Source organism: Phyllostomus hastatus, unplaced genomic scaffold, assembly GCF_019186645.2.
Source record: "Phyllostomus hastatus isolate PE091 unplaced genomic scaffold, TTU_PhHast_1.1 phas_contig_40, whole genome shotgun sequence".
NCBI lineage: Eukaryota > Metazoa > Chordata > Mammalia > Chiroptera > Phyllostomidae > Phyllostomus > Phyllostomus hastatus.
Window position 1 is genome coordinate 58,624,503 of NW_025333872.1, and position 17,127 is coordinate 58,641,629.

A 17,127-nucleotide genomic window follows, 5' to 3' on the forward strand; every position below is an offset into this window, starting at 1 on the left:
TCTGAAGTGCAGGCATGTGCCATAAAACTAAACTGACATCTGTTAGCAGGCTTGTCACATGGATGGTTTTTTTCCTGCAGAATCTGGAATAAATTACATCTTAAAATAAAACTTGGAACAGAGAGGCTGCTTTACATAATTCCCTCTAATGGTGTGCTGTGAACTCATCGCACTGAGTTCTTATAAGAAATGTTGCATTATCATTTTAGGTGCAAAACTGTTGAATGCTGAGCCATGCTAGGAAATTTGTGTTTTTAAAATGGTCCTTATATTTTTAACTAAAAAGTGGCAAATGAAACCATCCTTTCCTGATATTTGTACAGGGTGGAAAATAAATCAGGTTTTACCTCCCAACGAAAGTATGGCCGCCTTTGCCCCAACCAACTCCTGCGGCCTGTGCCCGGTCGTTTGTGATGCCTGGGCACTGAGGGGAGCTGGCAATGCAGAGCAGAGCTCCCAAGGCCGCCGGGCGTGCTGGTCTGACCTCGCAGGATTCGCTCAGGGGGATACTCCCTCAAAGGGTTCACAAGTATGAAAGTAAGTTCTGAGAGCTTTTCCTGTCCAATGGCATGAAGCACTTTTTAGCACACACTGAGGAACTTGCCGAGCTGCACGACCCCGAACATCAGAGCGGTGCAGCACGGGACACAGCATGCCTCTGTCGACCACAGCGGCCTTTAGGAGAAGAAGCCACACAAAGGGGAACCCTCATGGGCATCTGAAGCTTATAGCCCCTCTGCTCCCTTGGGACTCACTTGGCTCTTAGTCCCCAAATTTTGTCAAAATGGCAAGATTCTCAGACACATACACCCACCTCTAATTCACAGCAAAGAAGAAAAATAAATGTCAGCTCTCTGGAGGCTAATTTCCTCCGTATGTGACATCTCCCTCTTTTGTAATAACACTGGGCCACTTTGAAAATCTCACAGAAGTGATTTTTGTCATAATGCTTTCTTTTCTATAAAATCCCAGTTCTTGTCTCATCAAAACTTCTCCTTCATTTCTCTCACTGACATGAGTTTATTTACTGGATAATTTTCTCAAATGGCAGTTGTTATGCATCATCATACACTGTACAATAGCAGAAACCGAGGCAGGGAGGACACAGCAACTGGGGAAGGAGACACGGAGGGAGGCTGCAGAATTGGATAGCCAGGCTCTGGACCAACTTTGTGTTTAAAGGGTTTTATGCACAGCAGGGGATGAGGGCTTGCAAATGGAAAGCAGAGCCACTGACATCCTCACTGCATGGTGAGGGTCATCAAAAGGTGATCTGCATATCACCTGGGTTAGAGCTGGGGGTAGGGAGTTAAAAATGCATGTTCCGGGGGTCCGTGCAGACAGCTAAATCAGAATCCCCGAGGCTGGTCCTGGGTTTGACATTTGAATCAAGTTCCCTAGGTGATTAGATTCTTTGCTCGTGGCCTGATGCTGTTATTTTTTGGTCTGTTTTCCGGTGTTCCGAATCCTAACAGTAAAATCTGAGAACCACTCATTTGCACAGGTAGGAGTGGGTCTCTGAATTCCAGAGCACCGTTCACACAAAACACCCGTCTTGGCTTCTGCCCATGGAAAACCTGGGGGGGAACACACCCAAGAGAACCCATACCGCTGCTGCTAATTGCAGATGGACCTCGTTCATTCTCAAGTGGACTTCACAGCTGATGGCATCTACCTGCTAGCTAAATACTGAATGGTGCGGAATTCATTAAGAAGGGCCCAGGCCTCTCTTGCTTCACAGCAAATCTCAGCATTAGATAAGAATGAAAAGGATGAAAAGCCCAAACTCATTTCCTGAACATTGAGGGAGAAAGTTCTTGACTCACTTTTCCAAGATGGCTTGTCCTTAGGGTCCACTGAAGATTGATGGAGACAGGAAAGATGTCTCTGCATTTCAAATTTCAATTCAGGACCGTGAATGACTCATTACTCCTCAATCGCCACTGGCTTATTTCACAGAAACACAGCACCGTGGTGATTTAAATTCTGCAAGATGAAGCTGCTTTCAAATACACAGAAAGACACCTCTCTCTGAAACGGACTTTAAACAAATCCAAACAGCAGACTGCACTGGGAGCTAAAAGAGTCACGCGAGCTTCTCCCTTTACGGCAGCACATCCTCTTTCCATGGAGTTTTCGGCCCCAGTGTTCTTCTGAAACATCCCTGACTAAGGCCTCTGGATGCTCAAGTGGATGTTTATTAATTCTGAAATAGGTTGTATAAAAATAAAGTATTCAAGCTTTGATACCTGCATTTTTTATAGGAAGGTACTGATGAGAAACTCAGGTTGGTAAGTATCACTTATTTCCTGAGTCTTTCCCTAACCGGTTGGGATGAGATTCCACACAAGCAAGGGTCTCTGGCCTGGAGCTGCACAAGACTGAGTAAGGAACACACATCAGAGAGCAGGGGTCCAGCTAACCCATTAATCATCCAGGACTCGGGCAGGTCTGGGCCTTGCGTTGGTGTGGCAGACAACCAGACAACATTTTTTATAAAGCAGCTTCCTCCCTGAGGAAAGAATGGTCCCAGGAAAACACCACATCTAGGACAAAAATCTGATGCAATAGGCTGGGGCAGAAATGGGAGGGAGAATGGTCTGGAGCACAACGCAGCATCTGTGCCTCACGCCACATGCCCTCCCTGGCAGGAGCTCAGGCTGAGCCAGGAGGACATCAGGGGAGCACCCAATGGCCTCAGGCTGGGCCTCTGGAGGAACACCACCCAGCTTCGGGCCCCAGCACTGCCATTTCCTACTAAACATCCTCCATGTTTCTCAGGCTGTGGTGCTGATCTTGCTACTCAGTGTATGGTCCCCAAACAGCAGCAGCAGCACCATCCGGGAGTTCACTAGAAATGCAGGATCTGGAGCCCCACCCCAGACTCTCCAGAAGGTTCACGTACACATTCAATGTGAGCAGTCTTGGTATAGAATATGATTTGGGGCAACATACATAAGAATTTAAAATCTTTCATTTGTTAGGGATTTTTAATATTTATTACAAAACATAACTAGAACAGTTGACTCCTGAGTCCATGTATATTATTTCTCCAGATAATTCTAAGCAAAAAAGATGAGTCAAGTCGACTTAAAAGTATGAAGGCAAGATGCCCCTGCCCCACGCCAGCACGAAGCAAAAAGGGGGAATTAGCAAAGAGAGAGAGAAACAAAAAGGACAAGGCAGGGCTCAAACACTGGACAGACAACTCTGAACCAGCACACCAAGCAGTAAGCAGGACTGAAGCCAGGACGTGCTGGGCTCCTGCCCTAAAGCAGGTGGCAGAGGTCCTAGGGTTGCACGACCTACAGGGGCCAGGAACTAGAAGTGTTCCCGTGAGAGAGCAGCCGAACCACATTCATTCATTAAAGCCGAGGGCTAGTGGGGTTTCCTGGGTCAGAAAGGGGCTTGAAATAAACTGCCGACAGCCACTGGGGCTCAAACTGCGGACAGCTAGTGGGGCTCAAAGCCAACTACTAGCCTACAGAGATGGGAGGAAAGAGGCACTCTAGCAAATAGCAAGTGAGCCAGACCCCGGGTGGTTCAGGGACTGAATATTCCCTGTCACACAGGGAGGAGCAGGTGCCCTCCAATGCTTATGTAAGACCAGGTCTCGAAGGTCACTGCAAAATCAGTAGGCAGAGGAGGGCGAGCCACAAACAAAAGGAAAAAGCAAAACCAAACCCAAAGCCTCTCATTGAAAATGAGCCAGCAAGGGCAAATTCCAAAACACACACAGAAATCAACTGATGAGAAACAGCCAACCAAAGCAACAATTGTGACATCATTTCATTTGGAGATTAAAGTAATTTTGTTGAACAATCTGACTAAAGTTTAAAATAAGTATGTTTAGAATACTCAGAGCAATCAAATAGAATAATACCTACTTTCATAAACATTCAAGCAGTGGTAATACATTTTTAAATAAAAATATGTAAAACTAAAAGAGAACAGATGGACAGGAAAAATACCAATTCAAAATCTTGGAAGTAAAAAATATCGTCATTGCAATTTCTAAAAATATCAATAAATGGTACAAATTCTAGCCTGGACATAGTTAAAAAGGAAATTAAAGAATTGGAAGTGGTACTGAGGAAGTCATCTGAAAGTAGAATGGTGAATGACATTTTAAAATATGAAAAAGCAATTAAGAGACAAGGAGGATAAACTGAGCAGTTCCAAAATATATCAAAAAGGAACTCCAAAAGTAGAAAATAAACAAAATGGAAAAGAAGCTACTGAAAATATTTTCACTTTTAAAATACCCACAAAATACAAAACTCAAAAGATACAGGAAGTACAGTCACTTATTCAGCCAATCAATTCTTCTGCCTGGAGTCAACTGGTATCACAATTTTCTTATGTATATGTTCAGAGAGTTTTCATACATATAAAAATAATTAAATGAAACAGTACAACGATAAAAATATATACACATTCTGCAACTTGCTCTTATTGAGGTATAATTTATATATAAAAAATTCATACATTTTAAGTATACAGGTGAGTGACTTTTGACATAAGTATACACCCATGTACTCACCAACACCCCAAAGTGTTCCCTTGTGACCATTTCAATAAACCTCCTATTCCATCACCCCATCACATATTTCTGGCTACCACTATCTGATTGCTAAAACTATAGAATAGTTCTGCCTCTTCACATAAGTAGAAAATCACACAATATGTAGTCTTTTGCATCATTTCCTTCATTCAAGAGAAAGTTTGTGAGATTTGTTCACGTTGTGTGTTGTGTATTGCTAAGGTTGTTTCTTTTTATCGCTGTGTGGTGTGCAATCATTCGTGGATACAATGGTATATGGTATGTTATACATGGTATATTTATACTATAACTTCTCTACCCATTAACCTGCTGATGGACGCTGGGGTTGTTTCCCGTTGGGGCTATTATTAATGAAGCTGCTATGAACATTCAAGTACAAGTCTTTGTGTAGACACATTTTCAACTTTCTTGGGTAAGTACCTAGGAGTGGTTTGCTAGGTCAATCTTTAGAAAATCTACATTTAACTGAATAAGAAGTTGCCAAACTCTTTTCTAAAAAAGTTACCTTACCATCCAGAAATGTTTGAGAGTTCCAGTTTCTCTACATCATCATTGTTGCTTAGTGTAATCAATCTTCAGACAATTTCAGCCATTTGGGATTTTGTGAAGTGGTATTCCATTGTGGTTTTAACTTCCATTTCCATAATGATTAAGGATAGTGAGTATCTTTTCATGTGTGCTTTGCCATCTCTGTATCTTCTTTGGTGAAGTGTTTGTTCAAATATTTTGCCCCTTTTTTATTATAAATTCAATAATTATATATGGGGTTATTTCCAAATTCTCTTTGTGTTCCATGGAGCTACAGGTCTATCCACCGACACAACACTCTCTGGAAGGCCATCACTTTATATTAAGTCTTGAAATCAAGCAGTGCTCTAACTTTGTTCTTTTTCAAAATTGTTTAGCAATTGCTTTGCATTGTAAGTTCCTTTTCGTAAAAATATATCTCAGAAATTGTTTCACATCAGTATATAAAGATTTGCTTTTTCCTTTTTTTCATGGGGCATTGTAAATAATCCTTGGAAAGATGTACACTCATTTATTCAAACATCTCCACGATGGCAGATATGTAGATATGTAGATAATTTTTTATCTTTTGCTATTTCAATGAGTCAAACAATAACCTTCATATATCAGTTCGCATGACCATATGGCACATTCACAGAAGCAGGATTGATGGATCAAAGGATATGCGCATTTGCAATGTAATAGATATTGCCAACTGCCTTGCATAAAGATGGTACCAATTTACATTCATGCCACTTTCTATCTTTGATAATTTGATGGATGAAAACATTGTATCTAAGTATAGTCTCATTTGCATTTCTCTTAATATGAGCAAGTAAGAACATTTTTTTCAGAGGAGCCATCTGTATTTCTTTTTCTGTGAACTGTTTTTTCCATTTTTATCCAATTTGGTATTAAGTGCTAATCTTTTCTTTATTGATTTGTTGAAGCTCTTTACATACAAGTGAAATTAGCTCTCTGCTTATGAAATGAGTTGTAAATATCTCCCAGTTTTTTATTTATCTTTTAATTTTGCTTTTGGTATTTTTACCATGCAGAAGTTTTATACTTATATATAATCAAATTAATCATCCCTTCTCCCATGACTTCCTTATTCCAGGATTATTTTATCCTTTATAGCATCAGCTTTTTAAAATATTTATTATTTGCTTTTATTTTCTTTGGTAGAAGACATCAAACAAAAATCAAAACTAATTTGTTTAACAAAAGCCTGCCCAATTGTCCACATAACTTTTACTGAACTAAGCTTTGGCGAGAAGAAAAACAAGGTCTGGAAAGAGGAATAAATAAGCTTTGGCAAGAAGAGAAACAAGTGCAGAAAATCAAAAAAGCCCAATTTAAAAGAGTGAAAAAGAGTCCAAATATGCCAGTGGTTACAAGAACTGTGAACACACCTGCTTACAGACAAGGATTATCAGATTGAATTTAAAAACACAATCCAGGCATATACTAAATGTCACTCTTATACACTACCTAAACTAAAACTATATTCAAAATTAAAAATAAAGGAATCTATAATGGCATTTCATGAAAATACTTATCCACAAAAAAAAGGAAAAAAAGCTGGAATGGCAAAACTAATAGCAAACAAAATAAATGTAAAGCAAAGATTTCATCACTTCTCGGCCTTTTGGCTAAGATCAAGTGTAAAGCAAAGATTTCTAGGAATTAAAAAGTGACATCATATATACACATGGCTGAAATTTTTTTGCTGAAAGGGTCTACCATTTTCCATTTCCCAAAGCAAAGCATGAGTACTCTTCCCAGCAAGCACTCCACTGTAGGGCAGTATCAACCTCTTGTTTATATTTGCTGACTGGATAAGCAAAAAGAAAAAGGAATCTTTCTGTAGTTTAATTTCAAAGCCCATATTCTCCCTAACAGAGCAGCAACCATGCAACAGAACTGATGTTGCGTGATCAATGGGGAGCCCTCAGCCCAGGGAAGCAGAAACTCCTCCTGTAAGGGCCCACAGGGACACTCAGCCACTGTGCAGCGTCCAGAGAGAAGAAGGGCCCTCCAACTCTTTCCTCAGCACTGAGCTGGCTGGAGGTCCAGCTCCACCCGGGTCGTCCCCCTTGGTCTACATCTACTCTGTATTCATTCTCAGCAGCTTATTTCATTTCTGCACAGCACAGAATTTACTTTCTATACACTCTCAGCAAAGCTGTTCAGGACCCCGAGGCAGCAAACAAGAATAGCTCCCAACAAGCATGCCGAAGGACCAATTGCCCTTCAGTTTCACACAAAACTTTCATTAAGAACTCTTGACTGGAGTCAGGTGCAGTTAGCAATTTCCAGAAAAATCTCCAATGTATTTTCCCTTAAAGCAGAGCAAGAAAATGGTTTCTATGAAATTCAGTAGAAAATTTACTGAAATTGATAATAAAAATTCTTTGAATTTATGAACAAATGACTCATCCATGCCAGGCACCTTGCTGGAGCATTTCACAGTGTGTTTTCTGATCTAATTCTCAAAAACAATCCATTTGGGTAGTATCATTGACCCAGTTTCACTGACAGTCTAACTGAGCACCAGAGAGTCATCTGCGCCTTGCCCAGTTCCAAAACCCAAAAAGAGGACAAGCCTCAAACCCAGACCAGTGCATCTGCAGGGAGCTCCGACGCAGTCCTGTCATTCATGTCATCAGCATGGTTCGGAGTGAAAAAAACAATTTATCATTAACCTGCCGGGATCATTTAGCATACTCTGTGTAATAAAGACCTTAGAAAAAAAGCACACATTATGATTAATATGTGCAGAAATTTCAGATTCAATATTTCTAGTCATATTCTGGAAAATTCTAATGTGCAGTTACAGCAACAAGCAATTCAGTAAAGACCGTTAATCATTTCAAATGGTGCTGGGTTCAGGTGATATTATTCCCTGACAGACTGGGCTCCTGGTTCCCGTGCTTTTGCTGAGGCAGCTGCTCTCATTTGATGCTTTAGAAAGATTTTTTTGATTTATAGTTTGAAGCTAAAATTACCAAAGAGTTTTAAAAGCAGTAAGAAAGCCATATGCATCTTTCTGTCATCATCTCAAAACACTTCCTTTCATTTTGCCTCCATTTTTGCCTGAGTGGCTGGAATCACAGGGTCTGATAAAAAGAAGAAAGATAACAGCTTACCATGAAAAACATCACCAAACAATATGAGATGTTTTAAAATCATGAAGTGACAACAACACAACCCAAACCCCTTTGGTTTCTATTCTCACTTCCAGAAAAATGAGTGAAGAAGGCAAGGCAAAGAGCACCGCCGTGTGTGCATGTGTGCATGTGCGTGCGTGCATGTGTGTGTGTGGGGGGGTGTTCTATCTGCTCTCCCGCCAGAGCCACGTCCTATTTACCAGGGCCTGTACCCATGCAGAAAAATGAAAACAGACTCTGCTTGCCACAGGCCAGAAACCAGGTTCCTTTTATCTGCCATTGCATAACTCCTAGAAACATGTTCCTCAAGGAAGTCATCACTCACACGGATGGGTTTAGTTTTGCTTTTGTAAAGCATTCCCCCCAAAGAAAAAAAGAATATCAGTCTCTTTTAAATTCTACAACAAGGGGCTTTTTTTAAGCAGCAAAAACATACTTGGCAATTTTGGGCCAGATCACTTTCATTATTACGGTTTTTTTTCTACTTTTTATTGTGGTAAAATACACATAAAAATTACCATCTTAACGACTGTAAGTGACATTATTCAGGTTTTTAATATAAATAAGTAGCTTTAAGAATACAAGAAATTTTCCAAAACATTTCTCTTTTCCAGGTATGTAAATGTTCCTGCTGTTTCAGGAGCCGTGAAGACTTCCTGCTGCATCCTCAGCATCAAGGTTTGCCTGCTTCAGCTCCCGGGGCGTGAAACAAGCTCAGATCGAGTGGGAACCTGCCGTCTGAACACTCGGTTTTTCCACAGGCAGTGTGACTTAGATAAATTACTTCCGCAGATCGTTTTTCAAAGTCTTATTTTATCCTCACATTTACCAAATCTCTTACTAACACATTATTGAAAAAGGCAAACTTGCTTTGAATTTCACATCTATTCAGTGTTTTCTTTGAAGAGTGGGGGTGGGTAGATAGGGCCAAGATGTAAAAAACATTAAGGACGAACAGAAAAACGCTTAAATGAATACAAAGAATCAGTAGTTAGTTCTTTGAATAATCTAGAGTTGACATATGAGAGAATCAAGCCTGTAATTTTCAGCTGTAAAAAAACAGCTCTATGAAGGTAACAAGCAACAAAAACAAGATAAAGTTCTGAAAATTGTTCTCACTCCTTTGGGTCCTGTTCACAGACCTTACCCCCCAAATCCTATAAATTTTTCATTAAGGCTTCTAACTATTAAATGCTAGTACTTCCCGTGGCAAAGAAAAATACAAATCAATAGTTAATCACATGTTAAAAGCACAGCAAATTCTTTGAAAAATTCTAAAGAAGCTCCTGCTGTTGAAATAAAGGCAGTTTTTTTGATGATGAAGAAGAAGAAGGAGGGGGGAGAGGGAGGAGGAGGAGGAGAGGAAGAAGAAGAAAAAGAAGAAGGGCGAGGGGGAAGAGCAATGCAGAGGTAATGCACTTTGATTAAAGATCAAGCAGTAAACTGAAGTTTAAAATTGAGCTCCATGTACACTGTTCCTCAGACATACCATTCTGGCATGTTGTAAATTACAGGGCACTTCTGGCTGGGAATAATAGGCCAAGATAGGCCAAGCCCAGAAAGGGCTGGTGGTCAAACATAAGTCAACTACGCTCAAAAGAATTTCTCTAGTATCTGCCTACAAAATGCAATTAGCTTAGCTCTACACTAAAATTTGCTTTTAAGAACACAGTTCAAAGTTTGAGTCTCTTTTCTTGCTATCCATTTACAATAAAATATTTGTAGAGATTTGACATCCTTTGAACATAAGTATCTCAGTTGCAACACGCATCATGTCCATTCAACTTTACAAAGTACATTTTAATCAAAGCTACACATATTTTCTGACTTTTAAGCGCCTGGAGACTCGAAATAGTTGTTACAACATGGAAAAACATGATACACAAGCGATCTGTTATCAAATGTAAGCCTGAGTCTGATTCCTTTTTGTATTTGAGGCCCATTTGACATAAGTAGTTTCCTCTGCCTGGAAATTTTAAATCAAGTACCAATCGGAAATGGTGCTCTGGAGTCTCTGCCAGAGTAGGCTTCTTAGTCTTCCTGTCTGGTCTTAGCCAAAACCTTACTTAGCACTACTCAGCTGCAACTAAATCTTTCAAAGCAATTTTAACATCTCTCTCCTTGTCAAAACCTTATATCTACAGAGCTGATGCTATAAATAATAATGGGTGATGGGTTAGGTTAAAACTGGACCTTCTAGTTACAAAATAGTACAGCACAGAGCATATGGTCAATAATATTGTGATATCTATGTACAGTGCCAGGGGGTACTGGGAATACTGGGAGGATCACTTTGTGAAACACATGATTGTCTAACCACTGTGCTGTACACCTGAAACTGGAATTCATACAAAATAATACTGAATATAAACTGTAACTAAAAAATAACATTTAAAAGTACTGAACCTTCAACTATCCAATTCTTGGTTTGCATTGTTCACTTTATTAAATTATGAAATCAAATGAAAAAAATCTCACCTTGTGATGCCCAAATTCATTCAAAATAGTTCCCAATTTTCTGGTGTTGCTGTGTAGTTTCTGGGCAGCAACAGCTGGATGGGGGTCGCGCCAGTTGATGGACAAGCGGTGATACCAAAGGTGCTGACTCTCCAGAATGTGAGCCGATTTAACACTAGGGTCGAAACGATGCACTTCACACCCGTTGTTGGCCATGCTGACCTCAAAATGGGTATCATCACTTCCCAGCCTATAGAAAAAGAGGAGGATGGAAATCAACACACAGACAAAAACAAAAACAAGAGAACACATGTAATAAAGTGAAAAACTGCTGGGTTGATAAAAATGACAGTTCCAAGGCCAAGTTTCTTAGTTATAGCAAGACTTCTATTTTAACACGTGGCTAACTATACATATTCACAAAAATTGCACTCTAACTGTACACAAAAAGCGTTATAGCTAAAAGCTTCTGGATGAAAGAAAGAAGAGAAACTATCTACTAAACAAACACAGACCAGAGAATCACATGCTCAAACATGTAGAAGAATATCTAAAAAAATGTTAAAGATGTAAACCATAGCAGCAGTGAAACAAAGACTATCCAGCTGTCTTCAGAGATTTCCTCATATATGTCGAAAACATAAGCCCTGGGGTCAGTTCCCGTAGGGACAGAGAGGTACCGTCTGCTGATGAGGTCATTTGTCTCCATTCTAATGGCCGCAGTGCTGTGCATGCAGTTTGACTTACAGGCAGCAGCTGTTTTCTTAGAAACTGCATTTTAAAACAGCATGTAAAGCAAAAAAAGACAAATGTCTGTGGTCCTACTGGATCTAGTACTCAAGAAGCAGAAGAGGCACCTCACCTAAAATTCTCACCAACAGGAGAAAGAATTTATATTTAAGTACCCAATAGATGGCACATTATGTGGGAAATTCATATACTTGCCAATTTTTAATTTGTTCAAAAGTATTCCTTATTTAGTGATACATATAAGGTTCATCACTTTGATTAAAGCATCAATTTGAATGATGAAATTAACTGAGAGAAGATTATTTTTTTAGCGGTGAGTATGCCTTCCCTGCCCAAAATTCTATAATTAGATGTGACTTAAGCTACCAATATCCCATGGAACACCTGTAAAACATCCACTGAACCTGGACCCAGTGCAGAAGTGCTCTACTCTCTTAGACTCTACAGTTGCAGATTATTTCATAATTTAGAAATATACCAGTTCTTTGGATAACAATCATTTACCTGGTTCTAGTTAACTATAAAGTAAGTTTTCAGTATGGAGATCCTCCCCTTAGACATTCTTAATACTCTCATTTGCCTCATCCTCTCCCTTCACTCCCACTGTGCTGCTCTCTCTTCACTGGGTCTGCCGCGCGTCAACTCTCTACCGTCCCCGCAGTTATAAGTCTCTCCGTCCTCTTGGCCAGGAAAAGACTCAGCACTCCTCCCACAAAACCTCCCATTCCTTCTACCCAAGACATCCTGTGTCCTACTTTCAACCTCCTACTGAACGCACACGGTTCACAACACTGTCATCTCCACTGAGTTTCCCACGTTCTAATCTGGTGTGGCAGAATGACTGCGTAAGAGTAGGAGAGACGGATGTGGCACTGTTTTAGGCCCTTGTTATTCCTTTTAAAATATTCCTGAGAGTACTAAGGTGAGTGTCCTCTATGTTCCCCGGGAATCGAAAACTCAGAGCATAAATACATAAAAAGATGGTCAAGATCATTAGCCAACAGAGAAAAACAAATCAAAACCTCAAAGAGATACCACTTCCCATCCACTAGTGGCTCTAAGGTGGCTCTTTTTTAAAGCTAGAATCAAAAAGACCAATAATACTGTGTTGGCAATGATGTGGAAAAGTTGCAACCCTCATACATTGTTTCCAGAAATTTAAAATGGTATATATCCAAGAGAAATGAAAACAAATGTCCACACAAAAACTTACACATGCATTTTCATGGCAACATATTCACAAGAGCCAAAAAGTATAAACAACCTAAATGTCCACCAACTGTTGAGTGAATAAATGAAATGGAGTCTATCCATACAATGGAGTACGATTTGGCACTTCAAAGGAATGAAGTTCTGATATGTGGTACAGCATGGGTGAACCTTACAAACTTTGTGTAAAATGAAAGAGCCAATCACAAAAGGCCATGTGTTTTATGCTTCCATTTTTATGCAATGTCCAGAACACGCAAGTCTATAGAGACAGACAGTAGATTAGTGGTTGCCTAGGACTATGAGGCGGAGCGGGGAAAGAGGGTTGGGAAGAAATTGAGAGTGCTGCCATTGGTACAGGCTTCTCTTGGGGGAGTGACAAAAATGCTGTAAAAATTACTACAACAACCAAAAAACATTGAATTGCACACTTTAAATGAGTGAATTGTGAGGTATGTGGATTATATCTTAATGAAGTTGTTAAAAAAAACTTAAAAAATAAAATCAGAGCAGCTGTAGAGAAAGTTTTAACCCACACCATTGAGGGCAGAAGGGTTGAAAGAAATATGAAAATTAGCATTTTTTCCTAGCAGTTTCAGTAGTCCATTCTTCATTCCAGCAGGGACCAGAGAATCTGGCAAATGATTATCTATCTTGATATAGATAATTAGATTATCTATTATCTAATTATTAAAGTGATTACAATTAGATCTATAAACAGCCAACTACTAGAGGGAGAGAAATTGGTTTTCCAAGGCATAAATGACATTGAATAGTGAATAAAAATATTTTATAATTATTTAATTTTCTTAAATAACATGGTATGAAATGCCAAGATTTATTTTTTTAATATATTCTATGATCTTACCCCTAAGGAGGCAAAAACTGATTTATGAGAGAAAAAAATCTTCCTCTTTTTACACATAAAGCACAGATACATATGGTACATAAATAGATTATAGTATATCTATGGTATTAAAATTTCATGGGACTGATTAGGAGACAAATTATCTAAAAGTGTCCTTGGTTCCATGATTTTCCGATTCCTCATTCATATACACTATAAGCGCCTGTATTAATTAAACTATTATAAGATGGAAATTTTGGCTCTGGAGTTCAGTCATTGCTCCTGACGGCAAGTTTGGTCGCTGGACTTCATGGCAATGGGAAGTCCAGGATTTCCTATGTGAAATACTGGCTCTAGTTGCCTTATTGTGTGTCATCTATCAAATCTTCTTCTGTCTGATGCTGAGAATTAATGTCTTGAAGCCAAATGGTGCATGCCACCCTCTGGAGCACTAAAGAAGAGATGAGAAATATTTGCCTGTGTGTTACCCCATCTCCAATTTTTCCTTCCACTCTCACGCCTACCCCTGAAACACAGTCTTCCATATGAAGGAGGAAATAGGGGACGTTTCCCACTTCACTGTAGGCACCGCCCTCGACCCCCCACCCACGCCCACCACCAGCCCCCACGGTCCACACAGGAAGACCGGCAGGCAGACTCGCCTGGTTGATTCTACTGCGGTAGATGACATATCCTCGGAATCCACGGCCTCTTGTCTCTCTTGTCGTTCCCCTTCTCCATAACATAATGTTCCTTTTCAGTGCCTTTCCTTTCTTAGTCCATGTAACTGACATGATCTGATTTTAATTTTCAACTGAACTTCACACACAGGTCACTTTCCCAGAAAAAAAAAAAAAAGCCTTTTACATTAACTATACTATAAAAAGCTTTGGCTCCTAGTCAAACATCAGAGAGAAGGTGGAGGTGACACCTGCTCCAGGCCTCAGGGGTACAGGGAAGGCAGGAGACAGATGAGAAGGCAGGGGGCTCGCCCTCCGTGCAGCCGCACCCGCTGGCGTCCTCGTGTCCTCGTCCTCTGTTAGGACGGAGACGACTGGGCACAGCAGTGGTGCTGCCGCCACAGCCCTGGGGCTTGGGGCACGGACTGCCTGGGTGTCGGGGAGTATGTCCCCTGCCGCACCCCCCTCTCTGCCACCTGCACTCGCACCCACCTCATAACTCTCCCAACACTCCCAGTGCTGGGAACCCACGCCCCTCATTTCTGGAGCACCACCCCTGCCCTGGGTTTCTTTCTTCCTTCAGCATCATTTGAGATGCTGTCAGCCTGGGCTTTATCTGCCCCTCAAGCAGGCAATTCACCGAAAAGTGGGGGATGCTTGTCTAGACCCTAAGCCCTGGGTAACGGTGTGATCAGCACATATATCCACAATCCCAAGCATCCTTTTTTAGGGCATAAGAAATATTTAGCTCCCAGTTTTCAATTAAGCATTTTCAGGTTTTGAATCAAATGTTGGCCCTCATAATCTATGCATTTCTATTCCCAGTAGAATTCAACTGTTCTCATCTGCTCTTTACAAAGTTGATTTTGAATAGTGAACATTTAAATGAAAATAAGAAACTACCCTTGCATGGCATAATGTAAAATCATACAGCAGAACTCTTTTATCTAATAGCTCAGAAGTATAAGGAAAGCAAAAAGAAATTTTACAAATTTCTCCAAAAACAGCCTTCCCAGTTTCATTTTACTCAGTTACATGCTTTCAATGAAATTATTCCAGGGTGTCAAATACCAAGCTGGGCTGCGGGTTCAGTCCCCAGTCGCCCACGTATGGTGTGCGGGCAGCAACTGGCCGAGGCTCCTCTCTCACACCGGCGGCGTTTCTCTCGCCCTCTCCCTCTGCCTCTGCCTTTTCATCTCTCTCCCGTCCTGGCCTTCTAAAATCAATATATGTATCCTCAGGTGAGGATAAAAAACCTCTCTCCTCTCTTCTTTGAGACATATATAATTTGTGACTTCAGAACTGTGTAACTTGAGTACTGGTGTATTTGGTGAAAAAAGTTTCATTACCTTATATTCACCCTTTTACAAAAAGCTCACTAAATCCATTCGTACATTTAGGTAATCTCAGGCTGATAACTGAATATCAACATTTCCCACAGTTTTGACAAAATCTCATGGTTTCATAAGAGGTTTCTTTTCTTTCTTTCTTTCTTTCTTTCTTTCTTTCTTTCTTTCTTTCCTTCTTCTTTCTTTCTTTCTCAACGTAAAAATATACACAGATTCACCATTGTCACAAAACATAAAAATTCAACAGCGGCCATTTGCCTTGGGTCACTCATCATAACCGAGTATGAAATTTCTAATATCCTTACTGTTCTTCCTTGTTTCTAGGTGCATTCTTAATTATTTTCCCTCTCTTTAAAATCAGGATGCTCTAATTCTAGCTGGATATCATTGACTTCACTAAAAGGATTCATCATTGTGCTGAAAATTGAAGTTGCCACCTTCTGACCTGCAGAATGAGAGACATGGTGGCCCTGGCTCCTCAGGCGATCAGCGAGTACCCCAGGGACATCCCACACAGGTGAGCCCGACGACGCGGGAGGAGCAGCATGGCACCTGCTGGGCACTGCATCCATTCATAACTTTGTGTTGCTGAAAGACCTTGGCCACCTGCAGGACTGTTTTTTGTTTTCTTCTGCTATAAAACATACTCACCCTAAAGAGTAGAGACGGCACCGCTTGTTGCGGATTTGATGAGCTAAGCCAAACCTGTCATCAAGACAAACCGACCAGGGCTTCTTCGCAGGGCTGGCGTTGGTGGCCAGGTGGTCTGTGCTCATGTGATCACATGCAATCTGTAGGGAGAGGACATCAATGTGAACAACTTAAAGCGTTGGGTGATAAATGGCAGGTAGGGATTTAACTGCTTCCCTGGTGCCTGAAAACCATAACAGGAGAGTTATGTCCTTCCGCACTGCTAACTAGCCCTTCCCCAGGGAAACACAGACTGCTGTAAAATGTGCAGAGGAATTCCAAGGACCAGATTCTAAATAACCTCGTGGAGACTATAGGCAGGTTTGAAGAGACAATAAGAGCTGCTATAGCCATATGCACAGAGTGCACACGGGGAAAGCAAAGTGGGGGGGCAGACGGCAGGGAAAAGGGAGGGGTCAGGAAAGTCTCTGCAGAGGTGTGTTCGTCTTGGAGGATGAACAGAAGCTGAGACCATGAAGGACAGTCCAGACATGAAGACCAGTGCTCCAAAAGCACAGAGGTCTGTCACCTGGTGTTCCTGCTAGAAGCTGTGAGAGGACCAGGCATGGGTCTCAGAAGGGTAAAAGATTGTGGATTCCTTATCCCAGGCAGATAGGGTGGAGCCACCTCTGGCCGGATAGGTAGCAAGTGTTATCCAAGGTAACAGCTGATAAGGGGTCTGGTGAAATTAATCCATAGTCCCTGCTAAGAGGGCAGGAGCTTCCTGATGCACTGTTCTAAGGAGTGTCTGCCTCGGCAGCGAGAAGAGCAAGGGCCCCAGCCTGAGGACGTTCTCCCTGAGCTAACTCACCCATCAACACTAGATAAGAAAAGCAAAGGGAACAAGCATCTAAGTCAAGTGGAAGCAAGCCTCTAGTTTCAAATGCGCATGAAGTAAACA

General features: G+C 41.0%; 1 protein-coding gene across 1 annotated transcript in view; it reads right to left on the reverse strand.

The window, feature by feature from the left end:
- Positions 1-17,127, reverse strand: part of METTL24 (methyltransferase like 24) — a 90,355-nt gene that overhangs the window by 35,857 nt on the left and 37,371 nt on the right. Inside the window, exons 3-4 of the mRNA XM_045843464.1 lie at positions 16,188-16,327; positions 10,723-10,951 (exon numbers count right to left, since the gene is read on the reverse strand). Of these exons, the coding sequence (XP_045699420.1) occupies positions 10,723-10,951; positions 16,188-16,327 (369 nt within the window). The remainder of the gene's footprint in view (positions 1-10,722; positions 10,952-16,187; positions 16,328-17,127) is intronic.